This window comes from Haliotis rubra, unplaced genomic scaffold, assembly GCF_003918875.1.
Source record: "Haliotis rubra isolate DU_JTF1 unplaced genomic scaffold, ASM391887v1 Scf197, whole genome shotgun sequence".
NCBI classification, from domain to species: Eukaryota; Metazoa; Mollusca; class Gastropoda; order Lepetellida; family Haliotidae; genus Haliotis; species Haliotis rubra.
The window spans coordinates 1,035,090-1,056,712 of record NW_025765969.1 but is presented as its reverse complement, the minus strand read 5'-3'; the positions used below and the strand labels follow the sequence as shown (position 1 = coordinate 1,056,712).

At 40.5% G+C, this 21,623-nt stretch overlaps 1 protein-coding gene across 12 annotated transcripts in view; it reads right to left on the bottom strand.

The window, feature by feature from the left end:
- The window catches only part of LOC124275005 (zinc finger and BTB domain-containing protein 49-like), an 86,463-nt gene that overhangs the window by 19,479 nt on the left and 45,361 nt on the right, over positions 1-21,623 (bottom strand). The window contains exons 2-3 of one of the 12 annotated variants that reach the window (XM_046710426.1): positions 4,219-4,588; positions 1,117-2,620 (exon numbers count right to left, since the gene is read on the bottom strand). The exons of 4 other annotated variants lie outside the window; for them this stretch is intronic. In XM_046710426.1, the coding sequence (XP_046566382.1) occupies positions 4,242-4,588 (347 nt within the window). In that variant the 3' untranslated portion in view covers positions 1,117-2,620; positions 4,219-4,241. Of the gene's footprint in view, positions 1-1,116; positions 2,621-4,163; positions 4,589-8,629; positions 10,001-10,475; positions 11,181-11,625; positions 12,507-18,835; positions 19,631-21,623 lie in introns of those variants that run through there. 7 more of the 12 variants (XR_006898167.1, XM_046710427.1, XM_046710417.1 and 4 more) reach the window with 7 other exon arrangements.

Below are 21,623 nucleotides of genomic sequence, written 5' to 3'. Positions count from 1 at the left end.
TGAAGTTTCAGTCAAGCTTCGGAATTTGTACAAATTTTCATAGCACGGAAGAAGAAATCATTAACGTGACTTATAATTTACGCAGATATACATATGATCCCCATTGTGTCAAACTTGGGTGTGTCAAATTCCTGGTGTCTCAAACTCATTCAGGCGTCCCAGGAATCAAACTTAAGCATATCACTCCCCTGAAGCCGTAAACTTTGGATAACATGAAATATTTCTAGGTCCCAAGTTCGACACACTGAGGTTCACCTGTATATGAACATGAATATTTAAAGAGATCAACAGATCACCAAGGAAATCACACTTACAACGAAATAATAGAAAGCATCTATGGATTTATCGATGGATTAGGGGGCCAATGATCCACTTCAGGTGAGAATGTAAACATTATTTCTGATTCTCATAGCTTTACAAACATGACTTGTATTTTTGTACAGAATGAAGAAAAGTTGTTCCATACTTTTACTGTAACATCTACGTGTAATTACTAAACACAAAGAGCTTCCATGTTAATTGTAGATATTGGTAGCCCTGAATTTCACTGTATGATAAAATAGTGAGCAAGTCTCATGATATCTGAAAAATAAATTTCTACAGGAGCCATTCATCCTTGTAACTGTCTGGCAGTTTCATAAAGCTTGAAGCAGTGTGGGCTGATTTTGTCCTGGTACCTTCACACAAGGAAGGTATAAAAAGACTGACTGACTGACTTAGTTTGGTTTTACGCCGCTTTTAGCAATATTCCAGCAACATCATGGCGGGGGACACCAGAAATCGGCTTCACACATTGTACCCATGTGGGGATTCGAACCCGGGTCTTTGCCGTGACGAGCCAACGCTTTAACCACTAGGCTACCCCACCGCCCCCGGTATAAAAAGAGATCAAACAGCACATAATATTCATACTTTATTGAAATGATTGAATAATCATTCTTGTCAATAGAAGACATTATACAGTTAACGCTATACTGAACATTAGGGAGATCCAGGTTAGAACTGATCTTCAGCAACCCAGGCTGTCGTAAAAGATGACTAACGTGATCGGGTGGTCAGGTTTACTGACTTGGTTGACACACGTCATAGCATCCCAATTTCGTAGATAGATGCTCGTGCTGTTGATCACTGGATTGTCTGGTGCACGCTTGATTATTTACAGACCGCCGCCATATAGCTGGTATATTGCTGAATGCAGCATTAAAAGACAAACCAACGAACCAACTGAACATATGAATGGTATGTTGAAAATGGCACTGACATGACATTACATGACAACCCCTACATGACATATACAACAAACTGAATCAGGCATGTCATGATTTATATCAGCACATTTAGATGCGACAGCTCTTGAAAGACATTTCACAAACAATATCGCTGACCATCTGAAAACCAGCAATGATAAACTATTCCGTAGGCACCAGGTGCTTTAACAAAAGCAGAACGTCAACACTCCACGGGCTCTTCCATGAGTTGAATGTTACAAAACTGTGAGTTTATAAAGCTGTTCATTCTCAGTGAATTGTACCTTGTGTACATCATGGTTCAGTTCCAGTATTTCAAACCTGGACATCCAATCAGGCAGGCATCTTACTTTAAGGAAACAATATCATTTTATTAGTACTTGATATTGCTTACATAAAGCAGATCGGTAATTGGAGCTCAGTAATTGATCAATAATCTATTGTAATCGTGAAATCGCACAACAAAACTCATAGAGGCCATAACAGAACACAATGATAATGTCATGAAAACAAAACAGGCACCGATTAATACCACGATCAAGACGATTGAGGATACTTCCTTCCTGTTTTACGAGTCAGGATACGGCATCATAACAAACATAACAATATGAAACAAACTTTCCAAAGTTCAGTTTCATGTTTCATATTTTGTATGAATATCAATTAGACTCCCGAGCTCATCGATAATTGCTGACACATGCGGGATTGACCGATTATTTGATCAATCTCTCCAGAACTACTTTTCATATCTCAAGACAACAAAGGTTAGGTTTCCTACAGCAATTCAACACATCAGATGGTTCAGTGAGTGAGTTTAGTTTTGCGCCACTTTTAGCAATATTCAAGCACTATCACAATGGGGCACACCAGAAATTGGCTTCACACATTGTACCCATGTGGGGAATAGAACCTGAGTCTTCGGTATGATGAGCGAACACTGTTAACCACTAGGCCACCCCACCGCCCCAGTGGTTGTTCGAACTTTGTGGCCAGTTAATTCTGTATGAAGTGTGCAACATTCAGTGTTTTCATCATATGATTCTGTTTTACTCGACATGTCCGATGGTGCTTCACTAAACCAGGCCGATACTTATACTTCTTCCCACAGACACACACATATGATACATTGTCATGGACAGCGGCCTTGTGGTCGTTCATAGTTCCGGTGCCTGAGAACATCTTGCCACAATCTGGACAAACTGACCCACATGGCCTTAGACTGTCCCTGTGGGAGAGATTGATGACCCCTGGGAACACACTGCCACCGTGGATCTCCTCCAGGTACTGTGCTGCTATGTGTTGCCCGTGGGTCAATCTGTGTCGATCTACACACTCCACCATCGGCTGACTGAAAGTCATGGAACTTCCGTCACCTGAAAGTAACAAGAAGTCCCATGAAGTTTCAGTCAAGCTTTGGAATTTGTATTGATAAATTTTCATAGCATTGGAGACAAACACCATCATGCTAACTCTATTCACTCCGGTAATACAACATTGAAATGAACTTATGAAAACATCTCAGTTTTGGCCAAATCGTGTCTTGCTAAGCCACTAGAGCTGTGATTGAACTCTCCAGATATATCCCTGGCATCTGCATGACAAATGAACAACAACTTTGACTTCAGTTCAGAATGCCAGCAACTTAATGTAATGTATGCAGGGTTGGAAATAGCCCATTGCCCGACGTCCGAGTCCAGTGTTTTTATGTCTGGCAAGCAAATTTGTATATCACACTGTACCGGTGTCCAGTTGACTTTCCAATGTTAATTATGTTGTTTATTTTTAAAATCAACAAGAAAGCGGCCGGTATAGTGGAAAAATTATCAGGGCAAGTGATTTTACATGTGACACTGTTCTGGAGTACACTAGCAATTTTAAAGTTATTTCCACCCCTGGTATGCAAGATTTCAAGCCGGAAAGTTTGAGTTTCAACAGAATGTGCTAAAAACAGACTGAAACCAAAAACAAATTGAATCTTGATGCAATATAAACATGCTATTATCACTTATGCCTTATTAAAAAAGAAAACTAACCCATCCAAATGTCATCTTTCAAGATTTGACACAGAGACCGTTATCATCCTGGTTCGAAATATTGATCTTCAGTAACCCATGCTTGGTACACACATGGTACCACATGTCAACGGTTTCCAATTGCGTTGATCAATGCTCATGCTGATTGATCACTGGATTGTCCTGGTCCAGACTCGATTGTTAAACAGACCACTCTCCATGTAGCTGTCCAGGAATGTGTCATATTGTTTTGAGTGACTGACTGAGTTTGGTTTTCGCGGCTTTTAAATATTAAACTCACTCACTCCAACATTTCAACTTCTAATTAACCTGTCAAGGAATGTGTCATATTCACACCCCCACATGTATTGAGAGAACAATGGTGACATGTCATCAAGACAGAACTCTTGTTGAACACATCTTTGTCACCGGCACTGTCATGCATCATTACAAATCCTGAAACCACTGAAATGATGGGGAAGCATTTGGTTTTTCATCCATAGATGAGATAGACATTATCTGCCACTGATGATCAAGGCCTGTCCATAAATATCCCCATCTAAATTCCAAACAAGTAATCTTCAGCCCCTACAAGAATATTTTGTTTAATGTAAGTAGGTTTTGTGTAAAAGTGAAGAGACTTTCAATTTCCACATCCACTTAGGCTAACTGGTCAACTGCCTGATTACACAGATAAAATAGAAAAATTCATGCAGTAAGCATGATCGAGATAACTTTCAAGAACTTCCCAGAAATACAACACAGGGCCCCTATTCTCGAAACGTTCGTAGCCCTAAGAATTCTTAACTTCGATCGTAGCCTATGTGTTAAGAATGGGCACAAGAAGTTCGTAGGGCTACGAACATTTCAAGAATAGCTAGCCAGGTCGTTTGAAAGCTCTCACTTTCTGGTTCCTCTTCGGACAGACACAAAACAACGTGATTGCCCATATGGCTTACCATATTTTCATAATCACCTTCAACTAATATCGTTCTTGCATAGCAATGCAGGTCTTCTGATGTTTCAACAAGTCGTCCTTGTACGTGTACACTTTGCCACACACACAGGGGTGCTTGATTTTGTCATGGTTTGCCAGCTTGTGACGTTTTACACCTCGGAAATCAGCAAATCCCTTGCCGCAAATATCACAGAAGAACTCCTTCAGAGTCTTATGTCTACCAAAGCTGGGTCCTGACTGGCCTACCGGGAACATGGTCAGGCCTGGTTGTGGCACATGCTCAATGTAGTCATGGAAACCGAGTCCTGTTCTTGGAATGATGGGAAAAGGCCTATCATTTGTGTGTCTCGGAGGATGGGACCAGACTCGGCCTGAAAGGAACAGAACTCTGTTAATGTAAATGTCTAAAGATCGGCACTTTACTTGACCAAGGAACCGTGTGCGAAATACACATTATGTGCACGTTAAATCTCCAAATCATCACTATCATCATCATCATCATCTTCTTGTCCAAGGTTACATGGTCAGGACGACTCTACAACAGTGGGGCAAAATGTGTGAAGCCCATTTCTGGTGTCCCCTGCCTTGATATTGTTGAAATATTGCTAAAAGTGGCGTAAAGCCATACCCACTCACTCACTCACTACAACAGCGAGCTTGGTTTAACCGCACTTTGAACAGTGTATCTGTAACATCAGCATATTAGAACAGTGGGTAGCTTCGTAGTTAAAGCGTTCGCTCATCACACTGAAGACCCGTGTTTGATTCCCCACATGGGTACAATGTGTGAAGCCCATTTCTGGTGTCCCTGTCGGGATATTGCTGGAATATTGCTAAAAGCGGCATAAAACCTTATTCACTGACTCAGCGTTTCTGCCTATATGGGAAGAAAGGCTGTTATGATGCAGGTCTTTGATGTAGGAGAACCTTAGGAGCTTCTCTACAGTGCCGACAGACCCCGAACCATCATCTGGGCATGTGTGGAGTTCCAAGCAACAAGTACAAATTTCAGGCACACCTGCAGGATCCAGCTGTAGTGTAGTACGCCAGGTTAATGAATCAGGGCCTTGATTTTCGACGCTCTCTTAACGCTAAGATAGTCGAAAGTGCCATACATTAATATTAACTTACGACTATCTTAGTGCTAAGAGAGCTTCGAAAATCTACGTCCTGGTCTGTAAGCTAACTAGTGGTGGTCCGATTAATTGAAATAATCGAAGATTGGTCACAGTGACTAAACGACCAATCAATCGATCATGTTTTGTCATATTCGAACACAAACAATTCTGGAACACTTTTTGCATTAACAATATTGTTTTAACAAGGTTTTTTTCAGTTACATTTCATGAGCACTACAAGCTTGTTCCAAGTCATGAATGAATTTATCTTAAAGAAATTTATGTTCCTAACACACTAGTCATCCTTTCAAGATGTGAAATTTGCCCCCCAAAAAACCAAAGAACTACATGTTTTTTCTTTATGTTTTTGTGCATTAACAAAAATAACCAGGAAAATTTCATGAATGACGCTCACCAATTATTTTCGATCACTGATCGGTTGTAATGAAGCAATCATCAATTATGAGATTTTAACCAATTCCCAACACTAAAGCTAACCAGACTGCACAAGAGCTTAATACAAAATACAATGTCTAAAGATTCATCCTTTTTAGAAGTCATCCTTTTTCAGAAGTCAAAACTCTGTCAATCCCCAAGACAGAAAAACCAACATCATTCACATTAACTATTATCCTGATAGACAAATCAAGGATATGGCATCCTGTCCACTGTGGAATATCTGACGCTCATCATCGGTCAGCCGGTTTCAAGAATAACAGGATCCGGATGATTGCAGTTTCACTGTATCTTTATTTGTCCAAGATTACATGATGAGGCACACAGTCAAGTAAAACAACACACAGAATGTTGCATCATTGTGAATGTGATCTGTGATATAAAGTAACACCTTGTTCTTCTGAGTAGCATATGTGTAGGTGATAGGGATGCCATGATACATCAATACATCCATACTTTTTCAAAGACGATACAATTATCGGTACATTACTGTATCGATATTTAGTTTTGAAAGTATCGGTTTAAATATGTTTATGTATCATTTACATTTTGCAATTGTATCATGTTTCTTTATGTTATGAGAGTTATAAATGATTATTTTTCATGCACAAAGATGGGAAATTAGAACTTTTTAATCTCTGACAATCAAAAATGTTGATCTTTTCATGGAAAATTATAAAATATGAAATAGTAATGTTCTAAATGTAACTAAATTTACGCAATAATGCCGCGAAAATAGGTCTCATGATACGTATCGAATCGTGACATGGGTATCATGATACGTATCGATTCATGAAACTTATGTATCGTGACATCCCTAGTAGGTAACACTGCCTACTGTGTTAGTAAATGCCTATGTATTAGAAAATGACAACTTATGGTACAGAGGTGAAGCAAAACGCCAACACTATGGGTATTGATTGAGTAACTGTGTGAATGTTGAGCCAAGTTGTACGATGTTCCAGTTAAATCATTTAACACCATTTTGAACGAATTCTGTAATATCATGGTGTGTCAGTTTAATGTGGGAGAGAAGCCTGACGTGATATAGTTCTCTGATGTTTACTCCTTAGGTAAAAGTATGTAGCTGATAATCCTAGAAACATAATCTGGGTGAACAGGGTTCAAATCCACAATCACAGGGACACAACTCTGGAGTGAGTGAGTGAGTTCAGTTTTACACCGCTTTTAACAATATTCCAGCTATATCACGGCGGGGACACCAGAAATGGGCTTCACACATTGTACCCATGTGGGGAATCGAACCCGGGTCTTCGGCGTGATGAGAGAACGCTTTAACCACTAGGCTACCCCAGTGCCGACGCATCTCTGGAAAGCAAGTAGCTGCGCCTGGACAACTGGGCCACAACAACCTCTACACGCTTGGAACAAAGTAGCCCTTGTTTGTTTAACACCGCACTCAGCAATATTACTGCTATATGGCAGCGGTCTGTATAGACTTGACAATCCAGTGATCAACAGCATGAGCATCGGGCTATGTAATTGGGATCAGATAACATGTGTCAACTACCCGATCCTGTTAATCGCCTCTTATGACAAGCATGGGTTGCTGATGATCAATTCCAGCCCGGATCTTCATGGGTCGAACAAAGTAAGCCAATGTGTCATGAATATTAGGAGCAGAGAGTGAAATACGTTTCTAAATATTTGTTATTTTGCTCAACAGAAGACACCATTACAAAATAGTAACAACATTTTAGTCTGTGCAGTCCTAACTCCATTAAAACATCCTATTGTAGGTAAAGGGGGTGCTGAGGTCAGTTTCAGGGACATGACCAGGGACAGTTTGACCTGGGGGAATGGACCTCTGGGGCAGTTGGCAACGTGGAATTTTGTTCAAGAGACAAGAAGTCAAGAGCTGCTGGGGAAATGTCACAGGTGACTTTGTACTGTCCACACTGTTTCTCAGTGCAAGCAGACGCCATGTGGCAGACATCTTGGCATGTTATACAAGCGAGTCCGGTAATTCCACGCATCCGGGTAATTCTGCGCAGCTGCAATAGCGTACTTCCATATCGAGGTAAACATCGTCTGCTACCACATTTACCCTTGAAATCGGGATATTTCTACAAGGGACTGGTTAATCACTAAAAGTAAGTAAATAACAGTAATTGACAGTTTTATGAAAATTTGTTTTCTTCAGACTTTGAAACCTTTTTCTTCATTATTCATAATTGGATTAAATATGAAACACTCTTCCTTACATTGATGAAGTGATTTTTGAAAATAATCTGGCCCTAATACGCTTCCATACTTCGGATCTCCAGCTGGATATTGTGCGCATCAGTTGCTGCACAGAATTACCGGACAGCAAGCGATCTCGTCAGAACGCCGGTAAGGTCAACTGTATGGCATAATGCAACGTTAGAATCTTATAGTCGTCAATAAAACATATATTTCAAGGTAAATATGATGCATACCAACATGTTTAGTCAAGAAAACCACAAAAAATAAGAGACGTTAGTTGCCGTGTTGCGATCGATGTGCTTAGGTGCACGGAATTACCGGACGGCAATGTATATTTTTTCATAGGGGGCAGAAAGACAACAGGGCCAGAACCCCAGAAGGAAAGTTGCCTCCAGTGCATGTTAATATTTTGCTGTTCAAAGAACATAGACTTCAGTTGGAAAACAGAATGATGAGGACCTGGTTTGAGCAGTGACTCTGATGACAACACAGACAGTGATTGAATGTTATAATGATGTCCTATATCATCAACACCAAAACTCAACCATTACCGGTATATATATTTTATATTCACCAGCATGTGCAACCTGTTTTTGTATGGCACAACAAGGGTATCACTTAAGACTCCACTGGGTGCAAGTATGTTTTATTTCTGTAAATCAAGATATGGTATGTCTAATCTTCGTGAATTATCGTCAGTATTTCTGTACAACCAACCACATCTTTGTTCACATAAACATCACAGAAGAGATATTGTCACAGATCACACATGTCCATTCCTTAACAGAAACTTAGTCAGCTTGAATAAGTCGACAAATATGGTAAACACAGAGACAGGACAGTAACGTCTGAGCAATTTAAATCAATCCTGTAAAAGACTGACACTAACAGTTGACAATGTTGAGGAGCTAAAACAGTCTCCTAAGGATGTTGCAGACCAATGCAATAATCCAATGTCAAACTGTGCCTTAAGACATGGACTGATGGTGCTTATATGGTTAAAAAGTGAGCAAGTTCTGTATATCTCCGAGAACAATCACAGACTATCAGAACTACGTGGTTCTTGTGTGTGACACCAGAGTGAAAATCCTCTTCACTAACATCTGTTCTTAAAGACTAAACAAAGACAACCAGACAATTATTGTGTGTATACTGGATCTAAGCACCAGCAGGTAGTCTCGAGGGTCCATCAAATTAAAATTTGACCGTGGTGCGTTCCCTCAATTCAGAATCCGTTGTCAGATTATCAGAGAACATCTGAACCATCCTCACTACACACGTGTTTGTTCTTGACAAGTAAAATCAGAAACAGATTCAAACCAATGTAAGAAATTCATCCTTTAAAAGACATCAAGTTATCAAGAAACAAACTATGTATTTTGTTCACAAACGACCACATGGCCAGCACATTCAGACTATGTCAATATTTGTCACTAGGATAAAACTTCAGTTGGAGTGAGAAAGTAATGTTTTACACTGCTTTTAACAATATTCCAGCAATATCATGGCGGGGGACACCAGAAATGGGCTTCACACATTGTACCCATGTGGGGAATCAAACCTGGGTCTTCAGCACGATGAGCAAACGCTTTAACCACTAGGCTATCCCACCTCCCCACTTCAGTTGGAAGAGATCTGAGAGACAACCAGTATTGTACTTGTCCTTCTCGTATCACACAGTGGCCTGATAAACTGGGCATCTCTTCATGTGTTTCATCAAATCACTGGAATATCTGTAGGACCTGCCACACACACACGAGTGGGTGACATTGTCATGGCTGGCCTTCTTGTGTCTCCGCACGGAATAGAAGTCAACAAAACTCTTGCCACACACGTCACAAAATGACATTTTCTTCTGTGACGGATCAAAATTAGCTCCTTGGGGTGATGACTGGTAGGGTACTTGGAACATGTGTCCGGGTACATCTGAGTGCTGAGAATATCCTTGCGAAGTCTTTGGATTCTGGGTGTGGAATGCAAGCATTGAGCTGGCAACAGTGTCTGAAAGGAAACAAGATTTAGAGCTACTGTGTGTTAGACACTTGTGGGCAACAGGCCACTGAAATCATAATACCCAGGCCTGAACTAACATGACGATTCAAAAATGAATTTTATTAGATAAAAACTGTTGCTTAAGTGTTACACTGTCTTGCTACGAGACTACAGCCACAGGTATTGTTGAGAGATGATAATACAAAACTTTGGCAACATCAACCAATTATATAATTGAGGCACTATGTAGAAGTCTTCAAAACAAGATTTAAAAATATCATCATTACTGGTGGTCAATTTGTAAAGATACGTAATCCTCACAACGGAAGCAGTTAATACATCACACCAGCCTCCATAGGACATCGCTAAACATCAACTCCACCTAGATTTTCCAGTATCTGCAAATTCAAACATGTTCTGAATGTTTTAGTTTTCAGAGCCCTAAATGAACTAGCACTGGCAGATATGACTGAATATTCTTTACCATACACCAGATACCGGGACGTCTGCTCATCAAAGGCAGCCAATGAAACCACAGCATTTGCCCAAGAGTGATGTTCTGGTCAATGTTAGCAGCATGTTAGTCATTTGGCCTGGAACCTTGTCTCCCACAGAGCACAAACTCCTCATGCACAGATGAACAATCTCTAACTCCTTTATAGTATTTCACAGCTTAATGTGTGATGTTTATAGCTTGTGTCCCTGAAACAGTTGAGACTTGAAGCCTTTTCCAGCAAGAACACATCATGTAGAGCTACACTGTGTACACAATATCCAGAGTTCCTTGCAAACCACTGAAGACAAAACAACTTGGTATTTCATACACAGCCATCACCCCATCAAGTTTACTGTTAACTTGTTTCCGCAAGCTTATGAATCGAGCACGTCTTCAGATGCTGTGTAAAACCACTTCTGTATTTATAAACCCGTCCACAAACACAAGAGTGAGTGACGTTTTCATGTTCGGCCTTCTTGTGCCTGCGGACACTACGAGCATCAAAAAAGGCTCGCCCACAAATTCCACAATTGTAAAACTTCACCCCTTTCGTGTCCTGTTCATAGACAACTAACTGAGAAAAGTGTTCAGAGTTTGGGAATGATGGGTACGAAATTCCTCCAGTGGCCAAAGGTTCCTTTGGGGTCTGTGAAGAAGCATGGCTATTTCCTGATAGTGCCTGGCCTTTTGTCCCTGAAAGAAGTAAAAATTGGTTTTCAGTCTGTTGTGTAGATATTGTTCAAGCACACCAAGACGACTTGTCACAGGAAAACGTGGTTCATCCAGACACAAGAAAATACTGAATAAGGACAGTTTTCAAAATATGAAGCCTTCAGGGAGGAGGTCTATGACACAAAACATTGCTGCCTGAAAGTGAGAATGAAATCATCAAAGTTATGCAGCTATATCACTAGTTAATGAAGGAAGTTTACTTGCCCACAATAAGACCACACAGATGATAAAGGAAAGAAACCTTGAAGAGAGACACACACACAATTGTCTTGTCTTCTGCTCAAGGTCAAATGTTCACAGTGATCATCCAATCCATCTTGTTCTTTCAAACAGCAAATGACTGCCATGATTCGTAATGATCTTCCATTTTCACAATGATCTTCCAATCCATCTTGTTCTTAAATGACTGCCATGATTCATAATGATCTTCCATTTTCACAGTGATCTTCCAATCCATCTTGTTCCTTCCAACAACAAGCGATTGCCATGTTTGATATATTAAGTGCAATTGTCCACAACACCACAAGATTATGAAACAAAGGGATGATCATAAAAGAACACACACAGTTATCCCGTTTGTCCATAGACAGATGTTCACAGTGATCATCCAATCCATCTTGTTCTCGAGACAACAAATGACTGCCATGGTTCCCATCATGAGATAGGGAAAGTGACCCAAACACAAGACAGAGTTCTCCACAAAGCCCTCAAACTTAACATCCAGCATCGAACATATATATTTGTTACCAAAGAACTAAAAAACTGATGTACAGCTTGTCCATTGTTATAATGCTGATCAACAACATGAGAACAAGAAGCTTCAAACAAGTCGTCTGCTTTTCATATCCACATCTCTCATTGTTACCAATGAACAAAACCCCCAGATGAGCTTGTCCCATGTTATGAAGCTGATCAACGACATCAGAGCAAGAAGCTTCAGACAAGTCTACTCCTTTTCAATTCCGAATCTGTGGACACTACATGATTTCAGATGCTGTGTAAAACCACTCCTGTACTTATAGATTCGTCCACAAACACATGAATGAGTAATGTTTTCATGTTCAGCCTTCTTGTGCCTTCGAACACCGTACGCATCAGAAAAGGTTTTATCACACATATCACAATGAAACGGTTTCGCTATTCGGGGACCCACAGAGTCATCGCCAGCGTATAAGACCCTTTGGGATGCATGCATTGGTTGATGACCGACACCAGAATTGGATCTACTCCTTCTTTTTCGGGGGAACTGCTGAGACATTTGCCCCAAACACTCAGTGTCTTCATTTCCTGCAAGGAACGAAAATCTAGTTTTAAGAGATGTAGAAATGATTCTGAGAAACACTATATGTCAAGCCAGGAACACAAGAACTGTGTTGTTTATTAAAGCTAATGGATTTTAAAAATCTGTTTGTTGTTACACGCCACACACAGCAATATTCCAGCTATATGGCAACGGTCTGTAAATATTGAGTCTGGAACTACAATCCAGTGATCAACAGCATGCGCTTCAATCTACGCAATTGGGATTCGATCCCGTTAGTCGCCTCATACGACAAGCATGGGTTGCTGAACATCAATTCTAACCCAGATTTCCATGGGTATCAAGCCAATGGAATTATTAAACATTTTTACCAAATTTGCAGATTAGATGAATGTGATTAAGTTGAAACCATGGCTGCACATCACACAACAAAAACAGATACAATATTGTCTAAACTTAAACGTTCTTTGAAACAGTGCTAGTGAGTGAGTGAGTTGAATCTAAAATTTGCTGTGGACAATATTCCAGTTACATCACAGAGCATACATCTCATGTTGGAGGAAAACAAGAGTGATGCAAGTCGGACATTTACCACTTTGGTGAAACCCGTAAGAATGAGTATGGTGTTCACAGACATAGAAATATAATTGAGGCAAACAGTGAGTTACTTCAGTTTTAGCAATATTCCAGCAATATCAGGGGACACCAGAAATTGGCTTCATACATTGTGCCCATGTGGGGAATCCAACCTGGATCATCAGCATGTCGAGCTAATGCTTTAACCACTAGGCTACCCAACAGCCCTCGAGGCACACAAGGAATTGAACCCACTATTTACTGGCATAGTGAGTGAGTGAGTTTAGTTTTACGCCACACTCAGCAATATTCCAGCTATATGGCGGTGTAGCCATGGGATACTCACTGAGTGAGGGAGTGAGGATTGCCGTTCTTCAGATTACTGGGTTCCATACCCCCTCCATCCCAAAAAGATGGGTGTAAATACCTTGATAAATGATGACTAAGCTGGAGACCACAGTTTATGATGCAGAACACAAAAACTTCTTCAATGATCTGGCTGTCACAATATCCTGTTTGTTCAAAATTCTCAGTTTCACCTTTCAGTGTATGCCTGTTAACTACAGGGACTTCATCGATGTCTCCACTCCTGGGCCCCGTTTCACCAAACTCTCGTAAGCCTAAGATCTCGTAACCATTCTCGTAGCATTTGTACCTCCTATTCTGTAACACTGACTTACGATAGTCGTAGCGCTACGAGAGCTTTGTGAAACGGGGCCCTGCTTGCTACCTAAGAGCTCAATCTCGTCAGCTCCTCTGTCCCTAAAGCTAACAGTTTCAGTTACGCTCATCATTCTTTTGCAGTAGCACAAGTGGAACTGGAACTGTCTTCCTCGTGACATTAAATCTTCACACTCTGTTCAGATCTTTTAGTCTTGTTTGAAAACATATCTCCTTCAACTTCCAGATGCCGATAACTCTCGTACTGAACAATTTTGCGTGCTTTGAGCATGTATTGTGTATGAAGATATACGCTGTAGAAATGTACTGTTACTTCTTCTATTAATGCTACATTTATCAATGTTCTGTGTTCACATATGTAAATGATTATGGACTAAAGAAACCACAGACTTATGGTATGGGTACACCAATAAAGTACTGTCGGAAATAGAAGAAAACTGATTTTTCACATTTATATCTACAATTTAGGTAGTTAATATGTGAAAGTGTGAAATATCTGTTAAACTGAGTTCGGCCTAACTACAGTCGCAGTGGGAGGGAGATAGGAAATGTAAAAGAAGGATTTTACTGAGGAGATATTAGTGCAGAAATGAGCAATGTGGTTTTTTTTTCGAAGTCCGAAGCGACTTATTTGGAGCAGACCATGACTTTATGCAAATTAGTGTGCGATGATATTGTATAACAAATGACACTTTTTGAATGTCCATTTTGAAATTAGACTTCATTATAAACGATAGCAGACGTAAAAAATAATAACTTTAATACTGAAACTATTATAGGATGTAGCTACAATGGGGTCTCACTATTACTACAAAAAGAAACAGGTAGAAGGGGTCGTCTCAAAAGCAAAACCAGGACGGGTGTCGCAGATGGTGGTTGGGGTCGGGCTGGGGTACTGAGATATCAGCTAAGATAATATAATCAATTGAGACAAAGTCAATACACATCAAAAGCATAAAATATCTTTGAGATGACCCCTTGTGCCTGTGGGCAGCAGGTGCATTTCATGCCATGTGAGTCGACGGTTCGTCGTCATACCTGGCTGAGCGACCTAATTGCCATCTATAGTCTGATCTATTATTTACAGCAGCTATTCGTATTTTTTTCTAAGTTTTACGAGTAAACATGCTTTTCTGGATATCCTGTTACACATCCCACTGAACGCCCAGTTAGGCCGATGTGGGTTATTTCAACATATGCTATTTGAAATTGTGGAAGTTTCAGGGATACAGAGTAACAGCATAAAAACAGTTTTTTTCTATTTCCAACAGTACTTTAGGCAACCGCACTGCTGTCAGGGGCATGGGTGAGTGAGTGAGTGAGTTGGCTTTTACACCGCTTTCAGCAATATTCCAGCAACATCACAGTCGGGGACACCAGAAATGGGCTTCACACATTGTATCCATGTGGGGAATCAAACCCGGATCTTCAGCATGACGAGTGGATGCTTTAACCATTAGGCTACCCCATTGTCCCAGGTCAGAAGTACCCCCAAAATGCTACATAACATGCTGTATAACAAAGGTGTAATCCATTATATTCCTTGCATTGACTACATCCAACTTGAAAATGCCTACAGAAACCCAAAAGACAAGTTTGATCAAATTCTGAAACATTTCAGAATGACAGATCATGGAAAATTCCTGTCTAGAAAAGAGAAAAACAGTTTTTATTTCATTATTTTATTAGACAAATATGAGGCATATATTATCAGGTAACATTCAGGTCCATTTATAGAGAGGGAAGTTCATGTATCATTACATGGGTGGACTGAGTCATTGACAAACACTGACACAAGTTTCTGGTTGTACAATTCTGTCTTATGTAGACACATTATAGTGATTCCTACTTGACACAAGAGGAATATTTATCTTCAGTATAGTCAACAAGTCATACTGAAGCCTGGATGACTGAAAGTAGGTGCAGCCCAGACTTACATCAGATTCAAATCCCCTCAAGGAACAAGTCCAGTGCCTGTTACAAACAACAGTGCTGTTTATGATACGTCTGCTTGATGGATGTCCAACAGTGCTGTGAGTGACTTACATCAGATTCAAATCCCCTCAATGAACAAGCCCTGTTCCTGTTACAAACAACATGTACACATGTAATTTATGGCATGTCTGCTTCATGGATGTCCAACAGTGCTGTGAGTGACTTACATCAGATTCAAATCCCCTCAATGAACAAGCCCTGTTCCTGTTACAAACAGCATGTACACATGTAATTTATGGTATGTCTGCTTCATGGATGTCCAACAGTGCTGTGAGTGACTTACATCAGATTCAAATCCCCTCAATGAACAAGCCCTGTTCCTGTTACAAACAACATGTACACATGTAATTTATGGTATGTCTGCTTGATGGATGTCCAACAGTGCTGTGAGTGACTTACATCAGATTCAAATCCCCTCAATGAACAAGCCCTGTTCCTGTTACAAACAACATGTACACATGTAATTTATGGTATGTCTGCTTGATGGATGTCCAACAGTGCTGTGAGTGACTTACATCAGATTCAAATCCCCTCAATGAACAAGCCCTGTTCCTGTTACAAACAACATGTACACATGTAATTTATGATACGTCTGCTTGATGGACGTCCTACAGCAACGTGAGTGACTTACATCAGATTCAAATCCCCTTACCCTACAAGCCCTGTTCCTGTTACAAAAAACAATGTACACATGTTGAATTTGTAATACAGCTAACGGAGTGCTTGATGGAAATCCCCAATCCTACAAACGTACATCTGCTTGATGACAATGACTTACATCAGATTCAAATCCCCTTACCCTACAAGCCCTGTTCCTGTTACAAAAAACAATGCCATTTATGATACGTCTGCTTGATGGACGTCCTACAGCAACGTGAGTGACTTACATCAGATTCAAATCCCCTTACCCTACAAGCCCTGTTCCTGTTACAAAAAACAATGCCATTTATGATACGTCTGCTTGATGGATTCAAATCCCCTTACCCTACAAGTCCTGTTCCTGTACGTCCTACAGCAATGTGAGTGCCGTTGGAGCTAAGCAGAATGAAGCTTGAGAGCGTTGTCAGGCCAGACACAGACACTGAAAGAGTTGACAATGTCCCATGTCAGTGGGCACAATCACATGCAATCAGTCTTAAAGACTGACCACCTGATCCCATCCATTGACCTCACAGTTCCACTCAGCAATCTTAGCGATAAGATGATCTGAACTGCCATACTTTAACACAGGCCTACGATAGTCGAGTTTAGCTTGATTGGTGAACCATGGCGACATTGTTTTGTTATTTTGTTTGTTTATTTAATGCCACACTCAGCAATATTCCAGCTATATGTCTATAAATTTTAACCCGGATCTTCACGTGTCCGTCTACATTGATAAAAGTGGTAACATATACCAGTGAAGTGGCCGATTGAACTGCGTTTAACGTTACTTAGAGGATTAATCCTGTTAGTGTATTGTGAGTGGAAAGGAAAGGGCATTTTAACCGACAGACCAAGGTCACAATTAGGAATTTAAACCACCACATCACAGTAAAGGGACACAACTCCACGAAGTCAAAATGGGTTCCAGAAATGGGGTCACCTCTGTCCCTTAAACCATAATATCTGAAGATCAGATCAACAGAAGCATGAACCTCATGTCCAGTACAGTATACCACACACGTTCCTGTAACAATGTCCTACTCTTTCACCAAGTGACTGTTGTATCTGGGAGTCATGCAATTAGAGCTACATATGAACGTCGTCCTTTTATAAGCTCTACCTTAATTCAAGATGGTAAAGAGTGAAAAGATCTTACGCCGCTTTACAAATATTTCAGCAATGTCATGGCTGGGGACTCCAGAAAATGGCTTCACACATTCAACTCATGTGAAGAATCAAAACCCCATATTCCAGCAATATCATGGCGGTCGACACCAGAAATAGGCTTTGACAAATTGTACTCATGTTGAGAATCAAACCAGGGCCTTCAGCGTGATGAGTGAACGCTTTAACCACAAGGCTACGCCACACCTCCAGATGCTGTTGTATATTTTCAAACAGTGGCTTGATATATACTGCAATTCTTCTGGTGGGCTCTCAGCCCCCGAACATACACGTATGTCTTTCCACAAACACAAACACACGCCTCGTTTCCATGTGCAGCCAACTGGTGTCTGTTGAGGTCGGTCTGCCTCGTGTAACTCTTCCCACATTCACAAGAAAACTTCAAGTTTCTGTGGCTTGTTTCTATATGCCGCTTACAACTATTGTGACTTGAGAAGGTCTTGCCACAGAAGCTGCACTGATTTGAGGAAGACATATGGGAAAACGGAAAACTGTCTCCAGACAATCCTCCCATATCGTGGGGCAATTCTTGAGAAGGTGACTGCATCAATCTGACTATAGAACCTGAAAGTAACAAAATAACACCTGTTGAAATACAAAGATTCTGTTGTCTGCGGAAAGATCCTGCCTATTAATATAACATTATGCTGGTATCTCGTGGCTGCTACAAGTCTGCAAAAAGTCTGCAAGAAGGCTACAAAAAGGCAGTTTCTGCTAATATTGTCAGACACAATGGTTTCACCAATACCCAAACACATCAGATTTGTTGTTCTGCTCAGTGTTTGCATTGAAATGTCTTGTCTCATCGACTTGTCAGTATTTGCCGAATCATCATTCTTATTCATCAATGTTTACAAGGTCATTCAATGACATGAGGCGACTTTCAATGTTCCAGACAAGATCGACCTCAGGGTCACATGACACTATTACCATGACAATGAGCCAATCGGAATATTGGCGAGACAAGTGAAGAAAACTGGTGCTAGCTGAGAGAAAGCTGGTACCCTCAAAGCATGCCTTACATCTCATCATATTAAATGTCCATGTTTTGCTATCTATATCATGTGCAGTCTCGCTGTGCAGAAGCAGCCTGACCCCATATCCTCCAACATAATGCCTGTTACAATTAGCATAACCAAGTGAAACATATTAAGTCTGTTAATAACCTACATTGGCTCCTTGCATTAATTATACTATCATTTTGTTGTTTGACATGCCCAAGGTTGAGCTTTGAGTTAAGATTTTATCACACAATAATGCCCATGACATGATGTTGGTGATCTATTCACGAGGGGTGCGTATGTTGGTGATCTATTCATGAGGGGTGAGTTTACAACAGACAATATCATCCTTGAAAAAGTCATTACTGAGCCATGAAATACTGAGAGAAGCCATTGCTGTAATACTGATCTTCAGCCACTGTGGCAAATAGTAAAATTGCAACAACTCTTTTCTTTGATCCAGAATACACATGGACTTTTACTGTCAGAATGGATGTCTTGAAGAATGGACAAAAAGTAAATAATAAGCTGTATCTTCACCACACGAACAGAACATGAGGAAAGTGGAACTGTTTCTTTGTCCTCAGAGAAGCCAGACAGGTTTCTGTCCATTGGCAAATCTAATGTATCTCGCCACCAGAACTGCCGTCTGCCTCTTGGTAAACATCAGTTTTGTGACCTCTCCATGAATATAGGACAAGTCTTTTGATGTTTCCGAAGGTTCCTTGCATACACGTAACTCTTCCCACAAACACAGTAACAGGCCTGGTTCTCATGAGCAGCGGCCTTGTGCCTCTTCAGATCGTCTGTTCGGGCAAACCCCTTCCCACATTCACAGGTGAAACACAGCTTCCTGTGAACTTGGTCAACGTGTCTCCTGCAGCTCTGAATTGAGCTGAACATCTTGCCACACTCTGTGCACTGAGGAGTGCCGGGCCACTCCATGCCTGGAGTGTTTGAGAGTGACTCTGATAGTCTAAACATGTCTGTCTCCAGTAACCTTCCTTGTGAGTCAAAAGGTCTAATGGTACTGTGAAGTGGGTGTTCGGCCAGAAACCCACCAGGGCCTGAAAGTAACAAAAAGTCAGGATGACAATCTTGGAAACGATCCTGCGCGTGGATTTGTGGTCCTTTAGGCTGAAAGTCAACCCTGGGACAAAAGAACATCCACCACAAACAAGTCTTTGTCTTCAATGATAATTATACCAAAGGTAGATATGCAACACAGGTCATTCTGTAGACCCTTAGATCCATGCATGCTGAAACATGACATCTTAAAGTACCCACAGCATGACGATGTCATGGCCGAAAAGCATGACAAATTATCCGTAACACAGGTATTATTGATGTATCATGGTAAATGTGGCTTACAGGTATTAAATGTGTTTAGAGATAAAAGTTGTATGGACATAAATTTTAACATGCCCTTGGTGCATTTAGACAGAAATATTATGTATTTTTTAATACCAGGTTGCACTTGTGCAGGTTTCATGTGGCTAAATCAAGCTGTGTAATACGTAACATCATGTTGTCAAATAAAAGTAACAACCACCGACTGATTAATCCAGATCTGATACCAAATCTTTCATACACACTAGTGTTGGGAATTGGTTGAAATCTAATAATTGATGATTGGTCCATTACAACCGATCAATCATCGAAAATAATTGGTTAGCGTCATTTATTAAATGTCCCTGTTATTTTTGTTAATGCACAAAAAAAAGTAAAGACAAAACATGTAGTAATTTGGGTTTTTTTGCAAACTGCTTAAAGTCCATTTGCAAATTTTGCATATTTAAATGATGATTAGTATGTTAGGAACACATATTTCCTGGATTCTTTAAGATAAATTCAATCATGACTTGGAACGAGCTTGTAGTGCTTATGAAATGTAAATTTAATGACACAGAAAAAACAACCTTGTGAAAAATATTGTTAATGCAAACAAATGTTCCAAGATTGGTCGTGTTCGATTACGAGAAAACATGTTCGATTGCTTGGTCACTTAGTCACTGCGACCAATCTTCGATTATTTCAATTAATCGGACCACCACTAATACACACAAACAATGAAGTTATTGACCATGGTGTCGGCTGGACTTCCTGCTTTGCGGCCAACCAGACTCACCAGACTGGCATGACTACCAGCTTCAGGCTGCCAACAGTGCAGACTGACTGATTTCCAGGTCACCCACATGTGCCAGTCTTCTCATTACCATCTTCATCAGATTGGTAAACTAAGACGATACCTTTCAGATGAAACCGCCAAAACTCTCACTCAAGCAACAGTCATATCTCGCCTTGACTATGCCAATTCACTTTTGTATGGGATAACAGCTTCCCTGGTTCATCAACTCCAGGTTGTACAAAACACATCCGCCAGGATAATAACTTGTCCTCGAAGAGACCACATCACCCCCAGGTTAAGAGAACTGCATTGGCTACCTGTTGCTAGATGCATACAATTCAAGGTATCACCATTATCTACAAGTGCCTGAAGACCAACACTGCTCCATCTTACAACCATAGACCAACAAGAACTCTTAGATCACAAGATAAAGATCTGCTTATCACCAGACCATCCAGGACCAAATACGGGGACCGCTGCTTTGAATGTGCAGCTCCCATGCTATGGAACAACCTCCCTATGTCGCTAAAATCAGCTCCAAGTCTACAAACTTTCGAAAACATCTAAAGACACATCTATTTAAAATGAAATAGACTGAACTGCACAAGCGCCTGTGAGCAGCCTAGCTGGAACTCGGCGCTATAGAAGTAGGTTATTATTATTATATTTGTCTAAATGTATGTTTTGTCAGAAATCTGGATTCTTAAAGTGTCTTAGCTTATCTCTTTGCCAGAAACTCAGAATCTGAAAGTGTTCTAGTTTATGCCATTGTCAGAATCCCAGATTCTGAAAGTGTTCTAGATTATACCATTGTCAGAAACTCAGAATCTGAAAGTGTTCTAGATTATACCATTGTCAGAAACTCAGAATCTGAAAGTGTTCTAGTTTATGCCATTGTCAGAATCCCAGATTCTGAAAGTGTTCTAGATTAT